We start from the raw sequence: 17,669 nt of genomic DNA on the forward strand, positions 1-17,669 counted from the left end.
TGGTCGGAACAGCTGTACTAACAATGCAATGTTGGTACATCGATCTCTAATGCTATGCTATTGTGTTCTGATGGGGACATTGATCTTTCAGCTAAATTACTGTGTGTGCGTGTGTATATGTGTATGTTATGTTGGCAGGCAATTTTGAGACACGCTTGTGTGTGCCAAGCAAACTGTGAGTGAATGTTTTTTTACCGTATTTCAGAACAATTGCGGATTCCATGTGTGGACGCCGGTCTGATTCCACCGCTGGTGCAGCTTCTGAACTGTAAAGACCAGGAGGTGTTGCTGCAAACGGGACGTGCTCTTGGGAATATTTGTTATGATAGCCGTAAGTATTGTATAATCGTGTCAATTTGTGTACAGTGAACCTACTAAAAGATCTCTCTGGATGGTTGCTCCTGTGTATAGCAAATAACACTCTGGGCTTAGAAGATAAACTGCCAAAAAATATCAATCTGGCCACCACTTTGTGTTGCTGAGGATGACTAGTGAGGCTCTAGGGAGCTAGTAGTCCCCATTGCACAAAGATAATCCATCAAATATTTGGACTCAAGTGTTGGACCATAGAAACCAATATTCTTTGTTAAAGCCGTATATTAAAAGCAGAAGAACTCCTCTTGAAGGGATTTTTCTGCAGGAGCTGCAATGTTAGAACTGGTTTTAGTAGTCTGTGCTCATTAAAAGCTAGGCCAGTTGAAAGCCTCACCTGATTTTGTCTGCTGCTCTGCTCTGACTACTGTCCACTGGAAAGGCTACTGAAATCAACACTGAACTTGTGTATGAGCCCCATTCAGAATTTTAAAAACTGCATTTGATTTGCATGAGTTTTTTTTTTTTTTTGTTTTTTTAACAATGCTGTGTTATCCTCTGAAATATGGTCTAATTATAAAATAATGTGGACAAGTCCTAAAAAGGAGATTTTTTTTTTGGTTGTGATATCTGGGCACATTGTAATATTGTAAACCATTGATTTGTACCTTTTAATTTGAAATGGTAAGGTTTGCCAGAATGTTAATACTTCCAATTTAACACACCTAATGTCTTCTGCATGAAATCTAATTTTCCTTTTTCCATAACTGCTTTTCAGTGTCTTTGTTTTATGCAGCAAAATCTTCTCTGATGAATATCACTTGGCATGCATGGACCTGGCTCAGTCGTTTCTAATATCTCTGTTCTTTTTCTCACTGTGACAAGCTGATAAATGTAGTCGGGTGCTCATCAGTCTCTTTGCTATAAAACTGAAACAAAACCTTTTTTTGTTAGTCCAGAATATGCCATTTACCCCAATCCTTCTGTAAAACAGCACTAAGAAGCAGGTGTACATCTACTACATTGTGTAATCGTGTACCTCGTTTTCCTACTCTCATCTGTTGTCTGCCTGTAAATTATTTATCTTCCCAGTGCTCTGTTCTGCTGTATATTTTTAAAGTGGTGATTGCTAAATAACTTATTGCGCGGCTCCTGCAATTCACAAGCCTTTGCACAAAGTCTGTCTAACAACTATTGCTTTCTTGGCCTAATTAGGAGATCAGTAATGCTTTGCAAATGACTTCAACTACATAAGACCTCATGCACACTGGACATTTTTTTGCAGCTGCTTCTAGGGGCATCTGGCATTTTATTTTTTTCCTGCCTATGAACTCCCCATGCATGTTAGCCTATGTGTTTATGCACACATTGGCTTTTAGCAGTGTTTAATGGCAAGGGTTTTTCTAGGCATAAAAAAAACGCTGCCAGTGCATCCAGGAGAAGCAGAGTTTAGGTAGAAAAAGGGGATGGTTCTTCTAAACGCATCTAAGCATGTGTTAATGTTAATTAATTTCAATGGGCAGAGTAAATTATTATTCTGGCCAATGGAATGAATTAACGCTCAAAAGCTTGACAAAGCTTGTAAATGCGTCTAAACGTTTGTAAAAGCCTTAGACACTTTTACAAGCATCAGGCAAATGTCATGTGTGCATGAGCCCTAAGACTGGTTGTTTCTTCATTCATGCCTTCTGTGTGTAGCAAATTTACCTATGTAAAACTGGAATCCTCTAAGTGAACTGAATGTGCTGTAAAATGTTTTTAAGGTAACAATAGTGATAATGTTCAAGCAGCTAGTGTAGCCTTCATTCACCTGTGTTAATTTTCAGATTTCCTTTGCACCCTAGTTCTAGGCTTTACAATTTTATGTCTGTCGAGATAAGCCTGCCCCCTCCTAGCACTAAACTAAGCCCACTCCCATTGTGTCATTGATTGCCAGAATCTCAGCTGGCAATATAAGGATTAAAGTATATGTAAACTCTCAACTTGTAAAACAATCCATCCAGTTTAAAATAGAAATGAAGGACAAAGTATTTGTGTATACATATAAAAAAATATATAAATATCCTTTTTCACAACTGATTACATACCCTCTGTTCTCAGCTGCATAAGTTGCTCAGAGAACCGAGGGAGGTGAAACAGCAGCACACTGAACTTCCCAGTGAATGTCTGGGGGGGGGGGGTTGGGGACCATTCAGGACAGGTCTGATCATTGTTGGAAAGTAGTCTGAGTTCTCAGCACAGCTAGAGATCACGGTGTGTTCTCATGCCTAGTATAGTCAGTTTTTAATGGGAAAGCAGAGGGACAGACACATATCCTGAATATGAAATGTTAGGTGGACATAGTCTTTAAATGGCAGTGGGTAGGCTTATTATTATTATGCAGGATTTGTATGGCACTGACAGTTTATGCAGCGCTTTACAACTTCAGATATAGCTTTACCATGTACAGCTGACCCTTGGATTAACAGGCCTTCACATGGACCAAAGGGGCACAGTAAAAATAGATGGTTAAGCCACTCCATTATGCTTAACCTGCTAAAGGTAGTCAGACTAGGGTGTACACATACTTTGCTTTGTGGCACACTGAAAATGGTCCCCCTCGATACGTTTGACAATAAGTACTGCCACTGAACCAGATAAATGGAAAACGAACAAACTCTGGACAGCCGCACTCCGGATGGAATGAAAAGTAAAACGTGCCTTTATTTCTTCAAAATGAAAAACCTCACATCACACGAATCACCACAGCAAAGGGGAAAAAATAGAACAAAATTTCTGACGCGTCCGGAGTGCGGCTGTCCAGAGTTTGTTAGTTTTCCATTTATCTGGTTCATGCAATCAGCCTGCTCCTGGAACCCCTACTTGCCTGGAGAGCAAGCAGTCTGTTGGTGGACTGACCTGGAGCGGTGGATCCCTGTTTTTCTTGTTGACTCTCTGGATTTCTTTGCATACTGCCACTGAACACAACATATTTAAAGTGGTTGTATACCCGCTGAAGTTTTTTTTTTTTTTTTTTTCCCTGACTTGCAAAGGAAAAGGCATAATGAGCTAGTATGCACCGCATACTAGCTCATTATGAAATACCTTAGAACGAGGCCCCGACATCTGGCCCGTTCCATGCCGAGGGAGCTGACATGTTCCCTCAGCGTTTCTTCCGGGTATCGCAGCTCCGGCACTGTGAGTGGCCGGAGCCGCGATATCGTCACTCCCATGCATGCGAGAGTCTGGCGTCTGCCGGACTTTCAGCCGAGAATCCCCTGTGCGCATGCGCTGCTACAGTCAGCGGCGCATTGCGGGGGGAATATCTCCTAAACTGTACAGAGATATTTTTTTTACCTACAGGTAAGCCTTATTATAGGCTTTCCTGTAGGTAAAAGTCATAAAAATGACTATACAACCACTTTACGTGAATATGTGATACCATAGAAGGCCTGAATTTTAATTGGTAAATTCCTGCCATCGGCACTACAAACTTATAAATTGCTTGAGCTGCATGGAAAATTTATTGGCTAAACAGTGAGTGCGTCCTATCAGTTGCAGTCACTGTTCAGGCAACAGCTGGTACCTGAATACGATAGAATATTAGAAATGTACACATGTATAGGTGAACTAAGGCCCCTTTCACATGGCCGGACCAATTGGGTCCGATTGTCAGTTTTTTTACGGACCCGATTGGACCATCAATTACCCTGGACATGTGTCTGTTGACAATGGCCAACATCCAATCCTATCTGCTAAAAATAGGCGGCTGGGGATCTGTTCCCAGTACCTCTAGTGGATCAGATCAGATGGACATCAGGTGTAAACAGATAGGCGGTCTGTTTACATCCAACCGCCCATAGAGGAGAGCAGGATGTGTCCGCTCTGCATAAGCGGGAATGAGAGGATGGATTCCCCGCTGAGCAGGCGGAATCTGCCCCATGTGAAAGGGGCCTTAGAGAGAAAACTGGAGAGGGTCATGAAAAACATTTAATCTCGTTTCTTGCATTCATCATTCTGCTGATTTGTCTAGGCATGGTTTCTTATGTACAGTCAAAACAGTTTGTCCAGCTTTAGCTGTAAATTATTATGACTTGTTATATTTCTTTTGATTGAGGTACAGCATAGGGCTGGGGAAAAAAACGATTTAAATCTTTAATCGAGTTGAGAGGTCAAATCGATTCAAAATTTCAGCAAATCTATTTTTTTTTTTAGATTTTTTTTTTCTTCACCATGACCGCCGCTGACACCGTGCCGGTCCTGAGGTGCTGCAAGCAGGAGTTTTTAGGCGAGGCCGCAGCTTCGGCCTAGTCCGCGAGGCCAGACACTGCGGACAAGGCCGAAGCCGCGGCCTTGCCTAAAAACTCCTGCCTGCAGCTCTTCAGGACTGGCTCTGACACCGCGCCGATCCTGAGGAGCTGCGGGCAGGAGTGTTGCATCAGCTCCTCAGGACCGGTGCGGTGTCCATCAAAAAAAAAAAAAAACTCAATTGGAATCGTGAATCACATTTTTTTTTTTTAAATCGCTGAATTTTTTTTTGGGGTGAAAGTCACCCAGATCTAGTACAGCTTTCTTATCATGTTCATTTTATATGGATTACTAGTTAGCTGTTAGTTCTGATAACTCAAACTTTTTCATTATAAAATAGTATCACATTTATTAAAAAGGAAACGATCGCCGCTACTCCTGACCAGCCAAGGTGAGAAAACAATAACATCCCTACATCTCCACCAAACCACACACCCTGATGCATTTCGACTCACCCACCTTACAGTTGGGATCTGTTTTGTGGTGCTGTCATGCCAATTGTTGCCAACAGGGCTGTTTGTGTTTCCCTTGAAGCCCAAATCCAGAAAAAAAGCTTTTGAAATATGAAAGACACCATCAGCAAATATTCACTGGTGCCTACAACAGCAGCTAAAAAAACTAGGTTGTAGGGGTCACTGGGGCAGTAGAACATACAGTAAAAAAAACACAAACTGGACAAAAGTTGTAACTCCTTTCCTTTCACTGAAAAAAAGTGATTTATTGCAGTCTTTTTCCCAACTGGAGACATATCCCCATTTGGGACACCGACTGAAAATAGAAACGTGGTTCTGTCACTTTCCCACCAGGAGCAAAACTAAAAAATAAAAGTTTTGGATGGATTCGGACATTAACAGTAAGTCGGGTTCTACCTTGAATTTTTTTTAAAAGCCTGTTCTTTCTGCAGATAGCAAATATAGGGTCAGACTAAATACATTTGCCAACATTTCAGGCCTACTTTAATTCTCTTGATCATAATTTATTTATGATTTTGTACCGATAAAAAACAACTAAAACCAGCAAATCCTGGCCCAAAGGTAAGCTTACTAAAGAAGCAAAAACAGAAGAAAAGAGAGTCCAAAAAAAAAACAATAACCCATAAGAGAACCTTGAGCAGGGGTGCTCAACCTTTTGAAGAGCGAGGGCCACAATGTAATGTAAACAAGCCCTTACTGTCCTGAGCCCCTTTAAGGCCCCTTTCACACAGTGTGGAATCTGCTTGCTCAGCAGGAGATCTGTCCAGAGCAGATCGGTCAGATGACATGTCTGTGTCTGCTCCGCATAGGCAGAGCAGACATGGACACACTGTGCTCTGTGGGCCTTCCGATCCTCCCAGATTTATTTTAACAATTTAGCGGATTGGAGGTAGGCGGGTGTAAACTAGCACAAGTCCGTATACATCTGTATGCCCATAAAGGTGAATGAGGGGTCCACCTGAAAAACAGCAGGCGGACCCAGTCGGACCGATTGTGTAAAAGGGGCCTAAGGCTGCTTTCACACTGATGTGCTGCTCTTTTCCCGCATCACAGGTGAAGCACAGTGCATCTGCGGCTTTCCTGTACGTTAGCTGCACTTTACCATTGACTTTTATTATATCTTGTAGGTGTGATTCACTTTCTGAAAGCACAGCAAACTCCTAATTCAGTATATGATAGAGGTCTATGGCTCAGTGCAGGTAAAACGCAGGTGTACTGCGCTACACTTGCAGGTCCTTGTGAAAGCAGCCTAATAACCATTGCAGAAGTCTGATACAGTATAATGCCTATTGCTAAACTGTGATTTTTACAAAAATGACCTTTTTAATCCTTCACTTTCTGATCTGCAGGAATCACTTTTTTCTTCATGCATAGAAAGGTGCAAACTCCAAATTTTTTCTTGTACATGAACCAGACGACCGTTTGCATGATTTTCTTATAGTGTGTAGCAGCCTTTTATAGGTGACCTCGCTGAGCACGAAGAGGAGTACAGGGGAGGACTTGCATAATAAAGTGCCCTGTGTTTTATGCTCTGAGTGTTTAGGAAATTAGCAGAACATGAGATACTTGGAGGCGCCTTTATATAGTCAAGGGTGACAGTGAACCAAATTGGGAGAGTACCACAGGTTTGCTTTTTATATATCCGATTTGAATATTTGGGAAACCATAGTTTTTTAGCCATAGTCTATTTGTTACACTGGGTTAAATAGACAGTTACAATTCAAAACTAACACCTTAAAGGGAACATATGCTGAAAGAAATATGTAGGCTGTCCTTACTGCTTCCTTTAAATTCTAAGTGCCTTGCAGTCATGCCTGATCCTTTGACTTCAAAGCGTTTTTAGTTGCGGACCTGGAAAATGCAGACGATAATGTCAGAATATGTGTGCATACTTGCGTGATCGTCCTTGAGCACAGAAGTGATAAAAGCTTAACTCCAGGCAAAGCGCTAAATGCACAGAAAAAAATACATATACAGGAGCTGTTTTACCTTCCAAATGATTTTTAAATCTGTCTGCCCAGTTCTGAAATGTACACAGCCATGCCACACAGCAGCTTATCTATTGAAGTTAACTTCCAAGTCTCCTCCCTGCCCCAGCCCGTGACTGGGCAGTGAAGGAGAAGCAGCACACTGATGAGCTCACCTCTCTGTCACTCTGCTCTCTCTTATCAGCATGTTCCTTGCTAGCACTTGAACTGAGTTTCTCCTTGTGCTGCTTCTTACACTCCCAGTCTGAGCTTTGCTGCACAGAGGCTGATATTAAGTCAAATTCAGGAACCAATAATAAGTCAGATTTAGGGGCTTGCATTAAAAATAAATGGTGTATTTATAAATACAGAGCTGAAATAACTTGTGTCTTTCATATTTGCCTGGAACTCCGCTTTAAATCCACTTGACTGGCGGGCAGCAAGCATTATCAGAAGTCTCTGCCATATTTCTCTCTGCACAGATTGACCAAGATAAGATGACACATTAGTAAATCACATAGAAGAGAGAAGAGGTGTTTTTTCGCCCAGTATTTTAAGTTCTTTTTATTTTTATTATTAGCTTTCTGTCTTCCTCCTAACTGAAATTCACATGTGCCCCGGAATACTTTATTGTATAATATCAATTGAGGGTTCAGAATGCTTTCTGTTTTAATGTGCCTTTTTGTTTGTTTCCAGATGAGGGCAGGCACGCGGTTGACCAAGCGGGTGGTGCAAAAATTGTAGTTGACCATTTGCGGTCAATGTGCACTTTAACAGATCCAGCAAATGAGAAGCTCATGACTGTCTTTTGTGGCATGCTGATGAACTATAGCAATGAGAATGGTAAACTAACCGCTTTATCCAGATCCACACACTATAAAGACAGCTCGGCCTACGAGCTGAGCATAGAGAATACCTTCACTTCTCAATTTAGCCTTTCACTCTGCCAAGCTTTTTACTCTGCTATGAACAACTTTCTGAGCACAATTAGAGGTCACTTTCACACACGCTTGTGAATTGGATGTTGAAGAGAAAAAAGCAGTAGAATTGATTTTTCCAAACCTGTTTTTGATATTTCTTTTGAAGTCATAAAATCTGGTGTCAGAATGTCTGCAAGAAAGCCGAAGTGTTAAATGCAAAATAAATTCCCTTCTATATCCCTCCATCGCTGTTCAGCCAGATGGATGTGCATTGAATCTCGGAAACAATCTGTTCCACGTCCTGCTGTTCTATGGGGAATTCTATGCAGTTAGTCTCGTACATGCATTTGTGTGCTGACCCAGTAACATGCCACATTCTTCTCTCCTGTAGGTGGCGCAAGCATGCCTCTGTATTTCCATTTCATTTGCCCCTACGTGCCTTCAGGTCTAAACCAAATAGATATTAAAAAAAAAAAATAATTTTTAATGTGATTTATTCTCAGTCATTCTGTATAGTCAACCTTTATTTCATATCAAAGATATATATATATAATTTTTTTTTTTTTTTATTCTTTTTTAGTACTGGCATTTTAATTTTGTGAAGGGGCCATTAGAAGAATGCATTAGGGATATGTGCGAGGATGATAAAATTAGCATAACCTCTTGTGGTAGCTGTGTACTAAGGCAGTTATATTAGTACAGTTTCCAAAGTGACTGAAGACTATTGATGATAGCACCCACCGCACAGAATAACTGCAGCCCACGTGCTGTTGGCTTGGCTTTAGGTCATATAATTGGGGAAAACTCTCTCTTTATGGGCCAGAGGTACGTTTATGACCATTTGAGTACCCCTAGCCATCCTCTAAAACTATTTAAAGCGATCCTAAATATTTAGTTTAGTTCTGCTTTGAAGTAGAGCTGTAACCAGGCTATGGACATAAAAATAACCTATTCTTAAAGTGTTACTAAACCAACAACAGAAAAATCCGTATATGCAGTAACATGTGCTTGTTATACTCACTTTGGAACCTAAGGGGTAATCCTGTGCATTGTGTAAAAAGGCTGTGTGATCCTGTCTTCTCCTCCTTTTACCATCCCCAATTAATCTCTGGACAATACAGAGCCTTGGATGCACTCTGCACATTCTCAGTTTGGTGTGTATTGCTAAATAGTTTTTTTTTCCTTCTCTGGGGAGGGTGCATGTGATTTGCATAGAGTGTCTGGGGTCATGCGGTCTCATTGGACAGTCAGGAGAATGAAAACTCCTCCTACAAGCTTTAATTAGTCAGACTGCTATAAACTGCTGTTGGGAAAAGGTATTTAGTAGTTTAGATTTATTAAAACTATGGCATTTTCATGTTCTGCATGCTGTGGTAGACAAGATATAGTGAATGCAGGGTCCTGGGTTTAGTAACACTTTAACAAACCATAACATACATTTTAGAAGAAGCCCTTGTTGACTATTGTCACTGCTGACAATGTGGGGACCTACTCATTCTTCAGGTTTTTTAGCAAAGATACTTATACTTGTTCTCAGAATCTCATTTTGCTTTTCACTACTAGCAATGGCAGCACATCAGCTGTGTAGAGGAATACAAATGAATTACAATTACAAAATGAATTTTCACTTGGCTTGGGTCAAATTCACATTGCAAACCATACGCACTCCTGTTCAAGGAGATAAAAAAAAATTTTTTTGATTGCACATGATCGGATCATTTCACCTCATTTACTAAGCTAAGGGGAAAAAAAATCACTTTGCACATGTTCTACTGCTTTAGAAAATCAACACCAGAGTGTATCGCCAAATATACCTTCTACAGAATTTGGAAAGGCAGAATGCTGACTTAAAGTGGTTCTAAAGCCTTAAAGTGGATGTAAACCCTCACACATACCCAGTAAAGTGAATAGTCTCAGATGATACAGAGATTAAACAAATCTCCTACATAGGTTTAACTTGTATATCTACTGTCTTCCTCTTTCTTCATTCTTTGGAAAGTGCAGATCTTGTTAAAAATCTTTCTTCCTCTTTCAGCAGCACATAGGGGTGGGTGGGGATACTGGACTTACACTGTGTGAGAGCTAATAGGAGGAAAGGGACACCCCCTCCACATTAGCAGAGGAATGAAGAAACATGCAGAGCTGTAGTCTGAATAGACAAGCCCCCTGCGTATCTACCTCTAAGCTCCCTCTCCATTGCAATTTTTCAGCTACTATTATCTCATGTGTCGGAGACATGCTGATAACCGAGGAACAATGCACCATAAAGAAACAAAACTTAGAGCTTTGGAGAGAAATAAGTAAACACTACAGATATATGTGCTTAGTTCAACTTTCATGTATGGCGTTTACCACCACTTTAAGGTTTTCACCTTAATGCATTCTATGCATTGCATTGTTTTTTTTTTGTCCTCAAACACTCTATAACTAGTTACCGTGTAGGTTAAAAAAACGTATGTGCTGCAGCCACCCCCCACCCCCCCTTTCTTATCTGAGCCAGATTTGATCTAGCAATGTGCACAAGAGCAGCGGCTCCCACCCCTGTCAACCCTCCTCATTGGGCAGATGGATAGCAGTGGAAGCCATTGGCTGGGGGGGGGGGGGGCAAGTCCTGCTGTCTGTGTCAATAGAGTGCTTTCCGTGGGGGCACCTGATGAAGAGGAGGGGGCTTGGAGCGCCGCCGGGGGACCCCAGAGGAAGAGGATCGGGCTGCTCTGTGCAAAAACATTGCACAGAGCAGGTAGGTATAGCCATTTTTGTTATTTTATAAAAAAAAAAAAAAAAAACTTGAAGGTTTAAAAGGCTAAGTTCACAATTTCTTTTCTAAATTCCAGCTCCCCTACCTACCAATATATTAATGTATCTCTGTTGCAAAAAAATAAAAGCTTTCTATGATTTTCAGAACAAGGCCTTACCTCAGCCCTGATGTGTTTTATAGAAAAGTTCATGACTTCCTGGTATGTAGATTTGGGACGTAAAAATTAAAACATGGGAAAAGGGTGAACTTAGCCTTTAACCCGTGTAGGTTACTGAGGTTTGTTTGTTTTTTTGTTGTTTTTATTTTATTTATTTTTTAAACTTTAGATGACTGTTTAAAGCAGTATACGGTACCATGCAAATCCAGCTTCTCGCCACCAACATGTGCTCACTTTCCTTTGCTTCCCTATCACTCTGTTCAGCTGTAGGGAGCTGTAGGGAGCAAAGGAAGCAACCAGTGCTAGAGCATGTGACCCATCCCGCTTCCTCTCATCTGACAGTGCTGCTAATTGGTGATTGGAGCATTTATGGCACATAGGGGAAGGCAGAGCACCACCTACAGCTCCTCGTTTCTTGTTAGCACCTGAGGGTTGAACAGAGCGGCAGGGAAAGAAGAAAAGATAAGTATGTGCTTCTGGGAAAGAGGAATATACAGCAGAATTTAAAGTACACATGTGAAAAACAACATTTTCACTTGATGGTCATATAATATTACAAATGTGCAAAAATCAATTTTTATATATATATATATAATATATATATATCACTATTCCTCTGCCTACAGTATTCCTTTCAGATGATAAAGCACATTTTAGATCCATAGATCCTTGCGATAATGTGTTTGTGTATTTTTTTTTTTTTTGGTTCAGTAGTGAATTGCCACCTTTGCCTCCCCTGGCTGGAATTGGGTTAAGTTCATATAGTGCTGAATTTTCAAAGTGATGTGGTAAATCTTATACACTGAATATTATATGTTTTTTGTTGCTTTTACATTATTTGTGTCCTCAAACACTCTATAACTAGTTACCATGTAGGTCAAATGGGATTATAGTTGCTAGTTTATTCAAATGTCGCAAGCTTGTAGAGCTTTTCATAGCTGTCCCCAAGTGGCTGCCCTCTCATTTTATGACATTAGTGCCACTTCAGTGCTAATGTGACCATACATGGTGACCTTACGGAGCCGGAGACATGGAAGTTGTGGCTTGCTATAAAGATTGTCATCTACTGTCCTTGTTAGAATAAAATTCTCTATTTCTGTGTTTTGAGAGCTGTTGTAATAAGTAGTTCTGCTTCTTTTTCAGGATGATCACTTATGTGATGTGACATTCTTTTTTCAGCTTCTATAACATTATATTTTTACATCCTTATTGTTTTTATTTCAGCATCTTCAAGGCACCCTCACATCATGTTGACCCAATTGTATCAGGTGTAGAGGAATATGTACGGAGGATACTGCTTTGTTACGTCCATGCTTATGACTTATTCCCCCCTCTCTGCTTTCCATTATATTTGTATATGCTAACTGATCAGATCACGTTCATACTGGCTTCAAATCTCTCTCCCCTGGTGATGTCTCACACATTGTCACTAGACTATGGGGTTGATTTATTAAAACCAGAGACTTTAAAATCTGGTGCAGCTCTGCATAGAACCCAATCAGCTTCCAAGTTTTTTTTGGCAAAGCTTAATTGAACAAGCTGAAGTTAGAAGCTGATTGGTTACTATGCACAGCTGCACCAGATTTTACAATCTCCAGTTTTAGTAAATCCCTATGTCTCCAAGGTATTGTGTTACATACATCACGTGGTACTTTTTCAATCCATGCATGGCCTGCAGGTGAACAGAAATTGATCTACTGACTTTTGTCCAGCCGCCCTGTCAGAATTAACCTGGCTCCAGGTATCTGCACTCCCTTCTCTCCACTACCTTAACCACTTGACCTCCAGAAGATTTACTACCCTTCATGACCAGAGCATTTTTGTGATACGGCACTGCATTACTTTAACTGACAATTGTGCGGTTATGCAACACTGTGCATAAATTAAATTTCTCTTTTGTTCTTCGATGGAAACAGCGCCTCCTTAATCTTGACCATTGGGTTATATCGCCTCCGCAGGAGTAGGACTAGGCAGGGAAAAAAAACACCTGGCTATGTCCATGGGCTGTCCTCAGTCAGTATATAACCCCCTTTCTGCTCTAGGTATTCAGTTTTCTTTTGTATAGTCAGGAGTAGGGACCTAGCTCCTTGCTGGGATATTTTGGTCCACGCTAATTTTTCTTTTTGTCTTTCTTCCATGCATTTTCTCCTGGAAAATCTACAATCAACTGCCGGGCTGGGCGTTGGTCTAGATAATCTAGATCCAGTGGTCTCCCCAGTCCAGCCAGCGAGTGTGTGCCGACTGCAGTTACGCCATAGGTCGGCTGTGACTTGGCCTCAATGGACGGAGGCTGGCCCGCAAATTAAACGTCTTGTAGGATCGCATACAAACAGGCTCTGGAGTACAAAAATCCAATTTTGTCACTGTTTTTCCACAAATAAGCTGTCTTTTGGTGGTACTATCACCACTGGGTTTTTTATTTTTTACACTATAAGCAAAAAAGACCAAGTCTTTTTTTTGGGGGGGGGGAAAGCCACATTTGTTACTTTCTGCTAATAAACATAACCAATAAATTTTTTTTAGAAAATCTAATTTTTTCATAAATGTAGGCCAATATGTATACTGCTACATATTATTAGTAAAACAATCCAATAAGCGTATATTTATTGGTTTGCTAAAAAGTTAGTGTCTACAAACTATGGGATATATATATATAATATACACACAGTACAGACCAAAAGTTTGGACACACCTTCTCATTCAAAGAGTTTTATTTATTTTCATGACTATGAAAATTGTAGATTCACACTGAAGGCATCAAAAATATGAATTAACACATGTGGAATTATATACTGAACAAAAAAAGTGTGAAACAACTGAAAATATGTCTTATATTCTACGGTCTTCAAAGTAGCCACCTTTTGCTTTGATTACTGCTCTGCACACTCTTGGCATTCTGTTGATGAGCTTCAAGAGGTAGTCACCTGAAATGGCTTTCCAACAGTCTTGAAGGAGTTCCCAGAGATGCTTAGCACTTGTTGGCCCTTTTGCCTTCACTCTGCGGTCCAGCTCACCCCAAACCATCTCGATTGGGTTCAGGTCCGGTGACTGTGGAGGCCGGGTCATCTGGCGCAGCACCCCATCACTCTCCTTCTTGGTCAAATAGCCCTTACACAGCCTGGAGGTGTGTTTGGGTTCATTGTCCTGTTGAAAAATAAATGATGGTCCAACTAAACGCAAACCGGATGGAATAGCATGCCGCTGCAAGATGCTGTGGTAGCCATGCTGGTTCAGTATGCCTTCAATTTTGAATAAATCCCCAACAGTGTCACCAGCAAAGCACCCCACACCATCACACCTCCTCCTCCATGCTTCACGGTGGGAACCAGGCATGTAGAGTCCATCCGTTCACCTCTTCTGCGTCGCACAAAGACACGGTGGTTGGAACCAAAGATCTCAAAGTTGGACTCATCAGACCAAAGCACAGATTTCCACTGGTCTAATGTCCATTCCTTGTGTTCTTTAGCCCAAACAAGTCTCTTCTGCTTGTTGCCTGTCCTTAGCAGTGGTTTCCTAGCAGCTATTTTACCATGAAGGCCTGATTCACACAGTCTCCTCTTAAAGTGGTTGTAAACCCTTACAATACACTTTGACCTACAGGTAAGCCTAGATTAAGGCTTACCTGTAGGTCCAAGAAATATCTCCTAAACCTATACGGTTTAGGAGATATTTGCCCGAGGACAGACAGCGGCGCGCAGGTGCACTGAGCGGCATTTCCAAAAACTGAGCTGTCGTGCGTGTTGGCTCCCGTGTGCATGCGCGGGAGTGACGTCATCGCGGCTTCGCCGAATGACAGCGGCGGAGCTGCGTGACCCCACCGAGAAGATGGATGCGCCGGACTATAGGGGACAGCGGTGACTTCGCTGGCTCCTGTGTCAGGTAAGTGACACATAATGGGCTACTATGCGATGCATAGTAGTCCATTATGCTTTGCCTTTGCAGGGAATTAAAGAGGAAATAAACTCATCAGGGTTTACTTCCTCTTTAACAGTTGTTCTACAGATGTCTGCTGCTAGAACTCTGTGTGGCATTGACCTGTTCTCTAATCTGAGCTGCTGTTAACCTGCGATTTCTGAGGCTGGTGACTCGGATGAACTTATCGTCCACAGCAGAGGTGACTCTTGATCTTCCTTTCCTGGGGCGGTCCTCATGTGAGCCACTTTCTTTGTAGCGCTTGATGGTTTTTGCCACTGCACTTGGGGACACTTTCAAAGTTTTCCCAATTGTTCGGACCGACTGACCTTCATTTCTTAAAGTAATGATGGCCACTCGTTTTTCTTCACTTAGCTGCTTTTTTCTTGCCATAATACAAATTCTAACAGTCTATTCAGTAGGACTATCAGCTGTGTACTGTATCCACCTCCTGCACAACACAACTGATGGTCCCAACCCCATTTATAAGGCTTGAAATCCCGCTTATTAAACCTGACAGGGCACACCTGTGAAGTGAAAACCATTTCAGGTGACTACCTCTTGAAGCTCATCAACAGAATGCCAAGAATGTGCGGAGCAGTAATCAAAGCAAAAGTTGGCTACTTTGAAGACCCTAGAATATAAGACATATTTTCAGTTGTTTCACACTTTTTTGTTCAGTATATAATTCCACATGTGTTAATTCATAGCTTTGATGCCTTCAGTGTGAATCTACAATTTTCATAGTCATGAAAATAAAGAAAACTCTTTGAATGAGAAGGTGTGTCCAAACTTTTGGTCTGTACTGTGTATGTGTATGTATATTAATATATATATATATATATATATATATATATATATATATATATATATATATACACACAGTGCCTTGCGAAAGTATTCGGGCCCCCTTGAACTTTTCAACCTTTTGCCACATTTCAGGCTTCAAACATAAAGATATAAAATTTTAATTTTTTGTGAAGAATCACCAACAAGTGGGACACAATTGTGAAGTGGAACGTAATCTATTGAATAATTTAAACTTTTTTAGCAAATAAAAAACTGAAAAGTGCGTGCAAAATTATTCGGCGCCTTTACTTTCAGTGCAGCAAACTCACTCCAGAAGTTCAGCGAGGATCTCTGAATGATCCAATGTTGTCCTAAATGACTGATGGTGATAAATAGAATCCACCTGTGTGTAATCAAGTCTCTGTATAAATGCACCTGCTCTGTGATAGTCTCAGGGTTCTGTTAAAAGCGCAGAGAGCATCATGAAGACCAAGGAACACACCAGGCAGGTCCGTAATACTGTTGTGGAGAAGTTTAAAGCCGGATTTGGATACAAAAAGATTTCCCAAGCTTTAAACATCCCAAGGAGCACTGTGCAAGCGATCATTTTGAAATGGAAGGAGTATCAGACCACTGCAAATCTACCAAGACCTGGCCGTCCCTCTAAACTTTCAGCTCAGACAAGGAGAAGACTGATCAGAGATGCAGCCAAGAGGCCCATGATCACTCTGGATGAACTGCAGAGAACTACAGCTGAGGTGGGAGAGTCTGTCCATAGGACAACAATCAGTCGTACACTGCACAAATCTGGCCTTTATGGAAGAGTGGTAAGAAGAAAGCCATTTCTCAAAGATATCCATAAAAAGTCTCATCTAAAGTTTGCCACAAACCACCTGGGAGACACACCAAACATGTGGAAGAAGGTGCTCTGGTCAGATGAAACCAAAATCGAACTTTTTGCCCACAATGCAAAATGATATGTTTGGCGTAAAAGCAACACAGCTCATCACCCTCAACACACCATCCCCACTGTCAAACATGGTGGTGGCAGCATCATGGTTTGGGCCTGCTTTTCTTCAGCAGGGACAGGGAAGATGGTTAAAATTGAGGGGAAGATGGATGCAGCCAAATACAGGACCATTCTGGATGACAACCTGTTGGAGTCTGCAAAAGACCTGAAACTGGGACGGAGATTTATCTTCCAACAAGACAATGATCCTAAACATATAGAAAAATCTACAAAGGAATGGTTCACAAATAAACGTATCCAGGTGTTAGAATGGCCAAGTCAAAGTCCAGACCTGAATCCAATCGAGAATCTGTGGAAAGAGCTGAAAACTGCTGTTCACAAACGTTCTCCATCCAACCTCACTGAGCTCGAGCTGTTTTGCAAGGAAGAATGGGCAAGAATTTCAGTCTCTCGATGTGCAAAACTGATAGAGACATACCCCAAGCGACTTGCAGCTGTAATCGCAGCAAAAGGTGGCTCTACAAAGTATTAACGCAAGAGGGCCGAATAATTTTGCACGCCCCACTTCATTTTTTTATTAGTTAAAAAAGTTTCAAAAATCCAATAGATTTCGTTCCACTTCACAATTGTGTCCCACTTGTTGGTGATTCTTCACAAAAAATAAAAATTTTATATCTTTGTTTGAGGCCTGAAATGTGGCAAAAGGTTGAAAAGTTCAAGGGGGCTGAATACTTTCGCAAGGCACTGTGTGTGTGTGTGTGTGTGTGTGTGTGTATGTGAGTGTGTATGTGTATATATATATATATATATATATATATATATATATATATATATATATATATATATATATATATAATGTCTTGTTTTTTTAACACTTTTTTTTAATGGTGGTGATCAGGGACTTATAGTGGGAATGTGATATTTCAGTAGACAATCAGACACTTGTGGGAACCAGTGACACGAATACAGTGATCAGCGCTAAAAATATACACGGTCACTGTACTAATGACATTGGCTGGGAAGGGGTTAAACATCTAGGGCAATCAAAGGGTTGAATGTGTGCCTAACCAGTGTTTTTGTGTTTACCATGCTGACGGGACAGACCTCTGCCTTGTTTACATGGA

The 17,669-nt window shown here is 41.1% G+C and overlaps 1 protein-coding gene across 2 annotated transcripts in view; it reads left to right on the forward strand.

The window, feature by feature from the left end:
• Positions 1–17,669, forward strand: part of RAP1GDS1 (Rap1 GTPase-GDP dissociation stimulator 1) — a 202,071-nt gene that overhangs the window by 114,796 nt on the left and 69,606 nt on the right. Inside the window, exons 4-5 of one of the 2 annotated variants that reach the window (XM_077476583.1) lie at positions 206–331; positions 7,736–7,882. In XM_077476583.1, coding sequence (XP_077332709.1) covers positions 206–331; positions 7,736–7,882 — 273 coding nt within the window. The remainder of the gene's footprint in view (positions 1–205; positions 332–7,735; positions 7,883–17,669) is intronic. The other variant, XM_077476584.1, reaches the window with a different exon arrangement.

This window comes from Lithobates pipiens, unplaced genomic scaffold (genome assembly GCF_037356315.1).
Source record: "Lithobates pipiens isolate NorthernLeopardFrog02 unplaced genomic scaffold, aLitPip1_a1.2 Scaffold_13, whole genome shotgun sequence".
NCBI lineage: Eukaryota > Metazoa > Chordata > Amphibia > Anura > Ranidae > Lithobates > Lithobates pipiens.